General features: G+C 43.0%; 1 protein-coding gene across 2 annotated transcripts in view; it reads left to right on the forward strand.

Annotated features, from left to right (window-relative positions):
- lrch4 (leucine-rich repeats and calponin homology (CH) domain containing 4) overlaps nt 1-13,270 on the forward strand; it is a 50,914-nt gene continuing 37,644 nt past the window's right edge. Inside the window, exon 1 of one of the 2 annotated variants that reach the window (XM_035148221.2) lies at nt 1-408. In XM_035148221.2, the coding sequence (XP_035004112.2) occupies nt 240-408 (169 nt within the window). In that variant the 5' untranslated portion in view covers nt 1-239. The remainder of the gene's footprint in view (nt 409-13,270) is intronic. The other variant, XM_035148223.2, reaches the window with a different exon arrangement.

Below are 13,270 nucleotides of genomic sequence, written 5' to 3' on the forward strand. Positions count from 1 at the left end.
CTGAAAGATTGACAGCTCGCAGCGCTCCGCTCCAGTAGAAGAAGACAACTCCCGCGGAGGAACAGCCACTACGCACGCTCACAGATACAGTTCCCCCTGATTTCTCGGATTTCACCGTGTACTTTCACACAAGTTTGCCGGCGGGGCGCTCGGTTTGGACCGCATGAGGACCTGCGGGGTATGAACGCGGCGCGGACGCCTCAAACAAAGTAGAAGAGGAGGCAGAGCCGTGCCACTCGATGGCTGCGGGGGATGGAGCCCTGCCGGCCACCGTAGCGGCCAGCCGGAGCGTGGAGAAGGCGCTGGAGGAGGCTGCGGCGAGCGGGGCGCTCAACTTGGCCACCCGCAAACTGAAGGAGTTTCCCCGCAGCGCCCGCAACTACGACCTGTCCGACATCACACACGCAGGTCGGTTTTTTTCCCCCTTTTCTCGCCCCCTCCGCTCTCCGCTCCAACTTCCACCGGAGCGGTGTCAGCGAGCAGGCGGCTGCGCCTATTGTTGTAGCACCACCTGCTTCTTTCTTCCCCTTCTCCCTCTGCCCCCGACACGTTCAGCAAGACCCCCTCCAGAAACCCTGCCACTTTCCTTTTCTCCTGGTCACTTTCATTTACAAAACACAGTTCATACACAGAGGTAGATTCAGGGTGCTGCACGCCCTGAATGAGAAGGGGGCAGTTTGAAATCATAAAAGCCCAGTTTAGCAGAATAAAAGTCATCAAAGACAAGCAGAATAAAACAAGTAAACGTAGTAATGTAGGATCAATCTTTGAGATCCATCTTGAGAGAGTACATAGATTGTGCAAAAAATTATATAGTATAATATATAATGAGAGGTCAGTTTAAAAATCAGAGAGCACAGTTTAGCAGAATAAAGGAAGTACAAGAAATCAAATAGGATAAATCCAGAACATAGACATGTTTAAAATAGAGAAATAAAAATACAATGTTGGTATGCGAATACATGAATCCAGTTTTAAACTGTTATTGATGCTGTAATCACGCGTTGTACTCCGAGTTAAAGAATGTTGGGTTTTTAAATTAAAAGTACTTGCTTGGTGGTCGAGGTAAGTGTTATGGTGTAGTAGCTTTACTCTTTAAGCGAAACCACATGAGTTCTAGCTTTAAAAAAAAAAAGAGGTAGTTTCTCTTAAAGTGGACTTGAAAGAAGAGAAAGAAAGAAGTGTCTGACGTGAGTTTCTGTTCCCCAACGTGTGAGACTCCATGTCCTGTGTTTGGTGTAGTTCAGGCTTCACTAAGTTGTTTTTGTTTGGTGTGATGTGCTGAGCGGCCCGAGTGTGAGTCACCTCGTCCTAGTGATAACAGCAGAGAGCAAACCTGAACAGTCGAGTGGGTGCAGGTGACAGCATGTGGATTAAAGGGAAGTACCTTGGCCTGGCCTAGTTGAAAAGAGGCTTACTCCATCCAGGTTGCTGAAATCAATCTGGCTACGCAGCAGTTTAACACCGACACCCCCTTTTTGCTCTGCGGCTGCTCGCCGTGCTTTGGTAATTATGGCCATCTGCTCATAACAAGCCAGGTCCACACCCTATGGGATGAGGAGGCCATGAGCGCATGTAAACACACACACACGCCGACACCTGCCACTAGAGAAACCCAACCCTAATGACCGTGGCGGTGATGAAGATGTTCCGTACCCACGGTAATGCCACCTCAGGATCAGGACGTGTTTATCCAAGTGCAGGTCCTGGGATAAATGGATAATCCAGCCTGGCAAGTCGGCAAAACACACACCTGTGATCCTCAAAGATGTGTTTTTAAAGGGGCATAGCAGTGTACAGCTTAAACATCACGAGGAGTATTACTCAGTATGTGAAAACAGTTCAATAATGTGGCTCTGGAGGAGCTTTAAGTCTGACAAAATAACCTCAGATGATGTTATGGTGATGTCATCCAAGTCCTCAGCATGCTGGTGGCAACAGAAAAAAAAACGAACAAGGCCTTGTAATGCTGACAGCCATACTCATAAATCAACATCTTATATTAGAGCCCTGCAAGAAACCCTTTGTGCAGTAGATACACTGACTTGTGAACTAAAATAATCGTGGCATTCCATGTAAGATTTCAGCCATATCCCATGCTCTTCTTCAGAAAATTGAGCTACAGAATTGATGAGGTTTATTTTCTTGTGACTTTAAAATCCAGCAAATACTCTGGAACAAGTGAGTTTCTTAAAGGGGTGGGGCCAGCAATTTAACGTCACACAACAAAAAAGCTGGAGAGACAAGAGACAGACCAGGAAATACAAGAGGTTGAGTAAATTAAAAGAACGTTCAGAACCATTGCTGCAGACGTCTCGCCCTCCCGTAAAGAGCTGACCGTGCTTTCCGCACTCTGTGTCCACTGAGAGCTGCGTACACATTGTGGTCACACGTCCATGCCCATGGTTCTAATTATACTAAAAACGAGGGTCCGTGTTGGTGTGGCGTTCCAATGCACGTGCACCTGATCCCACATTGCATTCCATTCCTGTAGGGTTAAGTTTAGTTCAGTTTATTTCAAACATTTCTTATAAAAAGATAAAAAATGACAAAATAGCTATCAGTATTTTAAGTAGTAGAAAAAAAACGAGAAAAAACACAACATAAATGTTCAGTAACATATATTACATAGGTTAATATTTCATTTTCTGTCCTATGCCTATTTTATACTAAATCATCAAACAAAATAGAAATATAACACCATTCTTCCCCCTAGTGTTCTTATGCCTGTGCATGTGTAGTTCACTTGCACAGTCGCATTGGTCACAAATTTTGGACTGCACGCGGACGTCTGCCCTAAATGTATTTTATGCTCCACACCACGCAGTCTCTCTGTTACACATTTGTTGTCTCCAGGCCCGGGCAGCAGTGACATCACTTTGACATCATTAGGGTTATTATGGCAGACTTGACAAAGCTCCTCTAAAGCCAGAAAAGACATTGTACGACTGTTTTCACAGACTAAGTAGCACTTGTACCGAGGGCTTGGCAAACTAACATTTATAACCTCCAACCGACTCAATCTAGCTCATGCCGGTTCATTTGGTCAATACTTTACCCAATGCGTGCATTCACGAACTGTCGGGTTTCTGCTATGTTCATTTTGCAGCTGCTGCACAGGTATCTTGTACTTTGACCAATTACCTTGCTGCATGTCCTGACTCCCCCGCTGTTACCAATATTATGAATGAATCCCATCGATTTATAACAAAATAAATGTGTGAAGAGCGACAGAGATTAGCAAACACACACACGCACACACAAAAACTATGAATTCAGCTGCATAAAATAATCGTTCATGAATCGTAATCGAGGTAAAACTTTGAAATAATCGTGAAATTGTCATATAGCCCTATTTGTATTTAGCAAGTAGAGCATCCTGAGTAAAATAGTGGAGCACCCTTTAAAAGTGAGCATTCAATAGATGAGCAAATTGGTTATGTTGTCTTCTTAACTTCTAATTTAAATCAGAATTCTGTCAACTTCAGACTGTTTTTTTTTATTTAGTTCTTTGGCTGCTTGTTTTTTAGAAACAACACAACATTTATTATTTTGTTGAAATGAAAAAGGCCTGAGAGAAGCATTGGTACAGAAACGAAGTGCCATTTTCACAGATCAAAAACTGTGATAAAGATCTGCTACATGAGCTCTCACTTTTCATCGGCCACAGAGGAGGTTTGGAAGTTTGTTTGTTGCAATTAGGGAAGTAGATGTGTGACACATTTTTGACGGTTGTGGAGGAATCTCTCTATTTCTTTTCAGCTCGCCTCGTCCTCACCTCCACTCTGAACAAGGCTGCTGCTGCTGCTGACATCACTGCCTTTCTCTCTGGGTCATGGTGACTCATTTGTTTTTCAGCCAACTCTAATTCTTGGGTTGTGCTCCTTTATAGGCCCCCTTCTAGACATTTAGCCGTTATTGCATGTTTGTGCAGCACCTAGGATGTCTGTATGGTAATGCGTACTATCTGAGTAATGAGCTGCTTTCAGTTTCACAGACATACCCGGTAGTTAGGGTCTACTCACTCTAGCATTATATCAGCTGAGAGTCCTGCCCTGCACCCTCGGTGTGTGTGTGTGTGTGTGTGTGTGTGTGTGTGTGCGATTGTGACGGTTGTGGGCTGATTCACCAAACTGTCATGGTGGTTTTCAGGTACAGTCTTGCCAGGTTAGATTTGTACTAATCCTCATGTCAAGTGAAGGAGGGAGGATACTTGGTGAGGCACTGATGCATCACCAGCATGTCGATATATGTATGTGGGTTTATTTGCAATTCCTTCTAATGTAGAATAGCTACACTTGAGTAAAGGTGAAATGAAGAGCTTGACATTGACAGACTTGTTCAGTCTGTTCAGGTGTAAGATCAGACCTTTACAAACAATAGAACTGCCTCCATTTAAAGGTCCAATATTGTAAAAAGTGATATTTTCTATTCATATTTTTTCGATTATCAAGCAGATCTGGTGCTGTATAAATACTGTGGAATTATTATTCAGAAACGCTTGTTAACCCTCCCTACAATTTAGTTCAAATTGTTTGGTTTTCACTTTTATTTACAACACAACACCAAGCTTTCTGTATTTCTGAGGCTGAACCAACAAGCTACAAAACGGAAAAATGGGGAGGAAGTGCTGCGCAGTCGCTGGATGTCCGGAAGCCAGTATATCACTGCACAGCCTTCCTGAGCTTTGTAATGTAACACCACCAGCTAACGTCCTAATGTTTCTGAAAGAATTTGAGTTCACACTGGTCTCATTTCAGCACTGACTGACCGTCGCCATTTACATTCACCATTGGGTTTAACAAAGCAACAGTAGAGAGCTACAGTCTGTCACTGTGGTTGGCAGCCAATGCATCAGAATACAGTCAACCAATCAAAAGAAACAGAAACTTGCATCGTGTAAGAAAGGATATGTTAAGCCAAACCACACAAATATGTTTTCTTATTGATAACACTTCAAAACATGGAAAATTGTCAAATGTGGGACCTCTCAAAACAATCACTGTTGGTCTAGGTCTGCAATTCTTTAACAATTTCAATATTGTTAAACTCATGGTTCAAAATAGCAGAAAATGGTGAAACATGGCTGTTATAGTTCTCTAATGTATGAAGTTACATCTTTCGATGTCCTGTTTGGTTCGACCAAATGTCCACTCCACACTCGGTGGCTGCTTACTTTCACTTGAGGGAAAGAAAAGCAGCAATTATTTACATTTGACAAGCTGTAACAATGGGATGTTTGGTATTTCGCTTGGCCTGACTCATCAGGCATAGACATGTCATCGTGAGCACTGGGAGAAATCCCAGCACATCATGGAAGGCATGATGGGACTGTGGGAAATGCTGGCTCTGAGTCTGTCAGTGATTCTGCCACATCACTTATCTGTGCGTCTCAAGTCTGTGTGTCCATTAGCCCGTTATGGGCAAAACAATAGATCAGTGAGCTCGACTGCAGCACTATGTGTTTTTGCTATCATGGAATTGGTGATACAAGAACACATGAAGCTGAATTAGGTGCATATTATTATTTTATTTTACAAATAACCATGTAGAGTCAAGAGGAATCTTTTTCTCTAACAGCTAAGATGGGTCACAGCCTGTGACTCCCCCCTGCCCCTCAGGGCAATGATAGGGGGAACACAGACAACAGAAGATTTAATCTATACTGCCCACTCCTAATGCCGTTATGTCTCAACTGCTTTTGTTTGCTCATAGCAAACTCACAAATCCTGCAGACAAAGTGCAACATGAGCATCCCACTTAAGTCAGTCCTTTCCGACCAGCTCACTGATGTTCAGGGTGTCGGTCCTTCTGCTTCTACTGTAGCTCCGCTTTGTTCTTCACCAGCTCCTGAGAGAAATACCTGACCCTGAACCTTCTAAATGTTTGGTGTCTGATGCTGCACAGTGACAGTCACCTTCTCTGAGTATAATTTGCTGAAATTAGCCATCCATATGGAGAGTTGATGATGATGACATATCATCTATGTGCTGGCTGAGCAGCACAGTTGGCGGGTATTATACTGTAGGACTTGACGATTCACCAAATATCTCAAGTTACCTATATTATGAATGAATCCCATTTGATTAAGACCAGAGTAGCGACAGTAATCATCTGACATGAAGTTCACCAGTCAATCAGCCCAAAGTCCAGTCCAGAAGTCTAACATTTTGTACTCATTAATAAGGGTAATAAATCTGAAATATTAGTTTTCCATTTAGTATTATTTCTAGACTAATGCAGCGTTTTTTTCAGACACATTTGTTTCAGTTTGCAACACAGCACATTTTGACCTCAATGATTTGCATCTGGCAGGATATCACTGAATCTGTGCTGCAGTCAATTATTTTCTGTCTGTATATTCTGTGGCGGTAGCTCCATCCTTGGCGGGGGTTTATAGTTGTGACTTCCTGGTGACAATGCACGCCATATATTCTCATGCTCACTAGAATGATGTGTACCTAATGGATCATTATGAAACTGGGGCAATCATTATTACGAAGAGATAAAGATGGTGGTTAAACGGGGATAAGATTCGTCTGTGCAGGCCCAGTGGGGTTTATGATAACATCTACCCCCCCTTCTTCCCCTTCTTCCCAACTGAAGCTGCTTCCCTCAGGAAGGTCAAAGGTTCACACACACACACACACCCACACACACACAAAGAGGAGGACTTGGCTTGCATCTTGCAGTGTATTTCCCAGTAGCTCAGAGCGGTTGAAGGAAACAAAGGCCAGTCATTGTATGTTGTGTGCGTCTTTTAGCTTTAAATTGGGGCTTGTATCTGTGTTCCTGGTAGTGCTGGACGATATGGCCAAAAATGATATCAAGGTAAACAGTTTCACAATAAATGTCCCATTATTTTTATTTTATTTTTGCTCCTGAATGAATGTTATGGTTTTAAAGTCTTCTGCATTTGATGTATTGTACAAATCCTAGGTAGATCTCAGCAGGCAGTTGATGTATATTTAACCTTAATTCTATTACTATTGATTGAATTTATATTGCGATAAATACAGATTTTTTTTTTTTTAATTACCCAGCCCTAGTTCCTGGGTGAAAGGAACACACCCATTACTACATTATTACACAAGCTTTAGTGCTTTTCATTCTTCAAGTAATTACTTCCATCAGTTTCTACTTTAAAAACTGAGTGCAGTATCACATATATGTCCGAATGAGCACCGTCCATGTAGGCCAATAATAGCATCAAATCAAAGACAGAAAAGACACACACTGATGGTCAGATGACAGTGTTGTTGTTTGCAGCACTGTGCCCTTTAAGGTCCTGGTACAGTAAAGTAACTATTCCTGATTCTATTGCTCTCTATCTAAAAACTGAAACCCTGGAGCATTGTCAGTGACTGAAGTGGACAGCACACCAAAAATGAACTAGAATGGGACTCAGTTGAGTATGTACTTCTGCTACGGCCCAACAGTCTCCTTATGAAACCACATTCACTAGATCCAGATTTTGATTTGGAACTTCACACACTCGTAAGCTGCTTTCAGGCATGCACTGAACTCTTGAGATCCTCCGGACTTTCTGCAGAGGGGCTGATGTATTAATGCAAATGTCCAAGTGAGCGCCTCCGATCTTTATACCAGGGGACTTTCTCTGGTTGGCCCCTTGGTATGGATTCAGAGCAAGCGATTGGGGGTGTTGATGACTTTTCTAACATGCATCAGACGCAAAAAATTCAAAAATAAAAACAAACAAAAGAAAACCATTATGTCCGAAATGAAAAAGCAGAGCCACGCTCGTTGAAGCCACCGACAAAGATGTCAAGAGAGAGTCTGTGTTGATTTGCCTCAAAAAAAGCAGAATAAATACATTTCATTCTGCCTGTGCCTGCTGCGCCACACCTCACCTGAACACTCCAGAGATTTCTGTTTTGTTGTGAATGCGTCTGATCAGAGAATCTCCTGCTGCATTGTGCATGTGTGAAAGGAATTGATAATTTATGGATCTGCCCCAAAATGTAGAGGCTTCATTCCTTCTACCACATCTTTCCACCAAATTTGGTGAAAATCAATTAGGTTCTTTTTGTGTAATCTTATTAACACACAAGCGTACAAACCAACCAAGAAATGGACAGGGCTGAAAACGTAAACTCCTCCCAGGCGAAGGTTATAAAGCAGCCAGCGGTCTTTGTTAATGATATGTCGACACACAGCAACAAGCAGAGCTGCTTTAGGGTTTAAAAGCAATGAATGAAGCATCATATTTTTCATGTCAATAACATATCGCAGGCCCACAAAACCTTTGCTGCCAGATGAAAACTCCTTCTGAATACAAGTGTTGTGTTAGTGTTGTCCAGGCCTTCCTTCCAAAACAGACCCACAGTGTATTTCCCTTTTTAAATTGCTTTGCGAATTTTAATATAGGTCTACCTAAGTGAACACTGAAGAAAACATAAGAAGAACCAAATGAAAACATCAGAAGCTCAATTACAACGGACTGGGATCAGGATTGGAACATCCTCCTAGTAATAAACTGGATATTGAGTTCTGCCTTCATACAACAACAGAGGCTGCTGTAAGTGGAATTTTTGGTTTGTTCAGTGGCAGAAGTTCATGGAAATGTTGTTGCATGGGCACAAAGTTAATAAACTGACCTCCAGTCTCATATGACCTCTGGGGATGTGAGGGACAAGACGTTATTGTTAAGCGCTGGAGGGGAGCGACACGCACTCACATGCTTAGATGAAGTGTGTGTGTGTGTGTGTGTGTGTGTGTGTGGGTAAGGGGGAGGGATATTTCCATGCCATGTTCCCGTAAAGTGGTTTACAATAAGGCCTGTTTTTGGCCTTTGATCAACTGTCCAGACTCTTCTCTGTTTCCACGTTGTGTCGTGTGATTTAATTAAATCAATTTTAATTATTGAATTATTTACCATTAGTCTGAACAGCCAGTGGCACATTCTGAAAGAAGTGTAACTCGTGTGTTTGAATTCACGTTGAGCAGTTTTCGGGTCATGACTGTTGATCTCCGTTTCTGTTATTATCCACGTTTTAACAAAAAACATGAAACCCCAGCGTCTGTCCTTCGCTCTTGTTTATTCCTATCTGTCCCTTTTCAGGCCCAAGTCTCTAGAAAGAGTCAAGCTGTCTGTCAGGGCCACTGCTTCAGCTGCGTCTGTGTATGAACTCCGAAGGTGGCTCTGAAAAACTCAGTAGCTCTTTCCTTTCGTGAAGGACGACAGCTGTGGTCTGCCTGGACTCACTGGATTCAAATTATTGGCCAGTCTCATAGTAAGAAAAACTGAAAAAAACGTCCGGGCTCCAGCTCTGTACATTGTGGCTGAGACCGGAGTTTATTTTGGGGCAAAGGAACTAAAACATGGCAGAGAACACAGCTGTGACGCTTTTGACGACTCCTAGAATAACTTCAGACCACCGTGAGAAAGACCTGAACACCAGGATATCATTACTGCTCCTGTATCAGACGCCGGCAGATGGAACCGGCAAATCGTACTTTCTCCTCCTTCCCTCCCTCTTTGTGATCTGATCCAACTCATCTGATATTGTGAGCCAAACTAGCCAAATTCAGAAGTTACCTAATACTTTAAATTGACCTGCTTGTTTTTTGTTTCTGTTTTGTTTGTGTAAACCTACAGCAGACCCAGGTCATCAGTCAGCATTGAACTACAGTATGTGGCCAAATATTGAGTGGATTAGCATTTGTTGTCCCTTGAGGATGAAACCTAAAGACGTTGGATATCCTTGACATTCATTGAGGTTGACATCGGATTGAATGTCAACAACAGTTGGACGGACTTTGATGAGATGTGGTGCAGGCACAAACAGTCCACACAGGCTGAATCCTACTAACTTGATAACATGCTTTAATTACCTCTGCAAAGGAGGGTACCTAAAAGAGGAGCTACATCTGTCACATGCACACAGTTTGGGTAGGAAAAATTCTGCCACTGCCCAGAAAACTGTACTTTGCAACTTATGCTTCAGACTGGTCCCCACAACAGACTCAAAACACCACTAACCCCTTTAGACCTCAGTACCATAAATAATTACCTTTGCCCCAATATTGTTCAGCGTTGTTTTAATCAATAAGAAAATAATTAAACCGAACGAAAAATGTTGGCAAACGTGCTCGTTGTTTTCAGCCACATCCAGTGTACAGGGTGCAGACAATGACCAACAACCTCTCTGCTTAGAGGCTGAGAAATAATAGACGATTTCAGAAATCCCTCGGGTTTAGGAGGTTGTTTTCAAATAATGGTAAGGTTTTTTTTTTTAGAATGTTTTTTTTAGAGAGCGCCTCAGGTCTTATTGGTTAAATCCAGTGTAATGGCATGCACTGATGGGGGGGTGATAATGAGTACCCTGCGCCCTTTTAAAAATGGCCTTGTTTTAAGTCTCGTACTGGAAAGCTCTGGCTAAGCTGCTAGACACTACAGACCTACAGTCGACTGTTGGTTAATGGTGGTGTTTTAGCTCTTGAGCTCAACATATGGATGTGGCTTTCTCTGTCAGTTGTTTACATCTGTTCTGTGTCATTAAATAAGACTGCGTGTGTGTGCATTCGGTGCAGCGTGTTGTGTGTGTGTGTGTGTGTGTAACCCCCCACCCCCCATGTGCTGTTTCCTCTGTGCTGCGGATGTGGGCTGCCTGTTCACACAACCTTTACTTCTGCTTTGTCTGTCGTCTTTTCTGGATCTTCACTGCTTTGCCTCTGATTGCCTCAGACTTTGTGTCAGCCCACATCTTTCCGCTGTCCCAGACGGTTTCGACTGTCCCCGCAAGCCCATTTTAAAGGGTTCTGGGTGAACGTTCAATATACTGACCCTTTTGTTTTAAATGCCACCGAAAATGAAACCCCAGATGGGCCCGCTTCCGTTTGCTGGAACCAACCAACTAGTCAACTCATTCAAAACGAGATGTTCATGTGGCGACTGTAAGGAGTCTTTCATGAGCCGATAAATACTGACCATGTTGTTAATGTCAGCTAATGAATGCCATGGCTTGTTGAGGCTCCCGTCTTAGCACAGAGCAGCTTGTATATCTTCATGCATTGTTACATTAACAGGAACCAGGAGTCACTTATGTGTTTCAGTGGAGGAGTAAACAAGGCTGCAGCGTGCCCAATTCTTTTGTCTTACTTTTATTGATGGTGTTTTTTGGTCCTAATGTTTGAGAGCTTCTCTGTGTGTGCGTGTGATGATGTCTGAAACCTGCTGGTGTGTTTTCCCTCTCTGAGCATGGCAGCTGGTGGGGAGGGGGAATCCCTCTTAGCCCCATGGGAGGTAACCAGAGAAACAGTAGAGAGACAGAGGCTGTAGGGCACGATACGATTCTGCCAGCAAATATATATATTGTGCCATACATTGTGTACGTGTGTGTTAAAAATCCTCCATGGTTGCCATAGCCATTGTTCCTTAGATACCGAGTCTGGTGGTGGATAGCAGTGTGGTTACAAGGATGAAGGGCTCCCTGTGAAACCTGTTCTCTCCATTTGAGACAGCCAAACACAAAAGCTGTTTTTATTTCAAGTGCGTGTGAACTTGCATGAGCTGCATCATATCTGACACATAAGTGACTTTGCACCCGCAAGCGAACCTCTAAATAAGGAAGTATTTTTTTCCAGGCATGTTCATTATTTCGTCCTTTTTGTTTTTTTGGGGGGTGTACATGTCAGCTGGTCCGGCCTTGGCGTCCATGTTCCCCTTATTCATAAAGTGGTAGTTTGGGGCTGTGTGTTTCAGTGTTTCCCGTTAATTATCTAGACTGCGGCAGCTCGCCATTGTCCAATTTGTCCTGCTACAGTTTCACAATGAACCAAATATTTTTTTGCATTCTCATATTAACATGTGAGATCCCTGACTTTATGTTTTGTGCTGATGCTTCATTGTAGAACTGTGTGCATCGTTTCTGGTTTCACTCGCTCTCTCTCTCTCTTCCTCTGTGTCTCAGCAACATTGGGAGACACCCTGTGTCAGTGTGCTGTCAAAATATCTGTTAAGTTTTTACCGTCTATGTAGGAAGAAAGACCTCGTCAAAGTTTCGGCCTTTGCTGTGGCTGTTCAGGGAGACTGCACTCTTACCTGTAGGGCATCTGCAGCTGTGTTCTAGTCATGGTCCAATGATGACATTCTATTTTGTTACACTCTTTCTAACTGCTGCTTATCCTGAACAGGCTGGTGTGGCACTGGAGCCTATCCAGTCTAGGGGCACTAATTCCAAAAATCAAGTACGGATGAATATGAATGCACACTTAAATCATGCTGAAACAAAACTTTAAAAGTAGAAGGCCACTCAGAGAGCCCATACCTCCAACAAGGCCCAACAGTCACCTCATTAAACTACATTTAAATTCACAAAATCCTGATTTCTATTTGGATCTGCACCAAATTGCACACACCAATAAAAAGCATTCCCCTGTACCTGATTCATCGAGAATGTTGAAAAAGGCCCTATCACGCAATTTCAAAGAAAGTGGAAAAGAAATCCTGGCTTCTTCCTTAAGCCATGCCCTACCCCTCCACAACATTTGAGTATTTTTTGCATAATCCTGTTCACTAACCATCAAACAAACGCAGACAAAAACATAAACTCCTTGGCAGAGATGAGAAGAGCACTGTGCTGGCAATTTGCTCATATTGTTGAGATCACCATTTTAGAGGATAACAGGCATTCTTTTTTATTCTTCCTATTATCAACGAATCACATGAAAAAACCTAGACCAACAATGCGTTACGTTAATCTTGCAGTACTTTCTGTATTTCATGTCCTTTGTTGACCTCGTATGCATCTCAAAAATTATTAAACTGGCATCAGTTGCAATATGAAACCCAGAGAAGCAACCCCCTCTAGTTTGTAACTTTCTGAAGATTTACAATCCAGAAAGACAAGACCATAGAGAGGCTGGCAGACAGACGACCAGGCTGAATGTGAAACCAGGAGCCTCTGTCTCCTCCAGGCTCAGCAGGCAGCCGTTAGTTTAAGGGCCTCAGTGCCATTCCTCCTGGCTCTATGTTTGTCCCCGCAACACAATGCAACACTATAAGAGTGTGTGCAAATAATCTAATGGTGTGGAGTTCACTGCCTGGTGATGGTGAATAATGAAAGCAGAGGCCGTGCCTTATGTAACCCAGCAGATCCATTAACTCCAGTGTTTGGTGTCCAGATGGCTGAGTCGCTGAGGAGGTCGGGAGAAGGCATGGGGCCTAGGAGGGGTGGCAACGGGTCTGTGTGTCGACATATTCACTTCCTATAGTTATTGCAGGATCACTGTAACAACTCACATTTTA

Source organism: Hippoglossus stenolepis, chromosome 23 (assembly GCF_022539355.2).
Source record: "Hippoglossus stenolepis isolate QCI-W04-F060 chromosome 23, HSTE1.2, whole genome shotgun sequence".
NCBI classification, from domain to species: Eukaryota; Metazoa; Chordata; class Actinopteri; order Pleuronectiformes; family Pleuronectidae; genus Hippoglossus; species Hippoglossus stenolepis.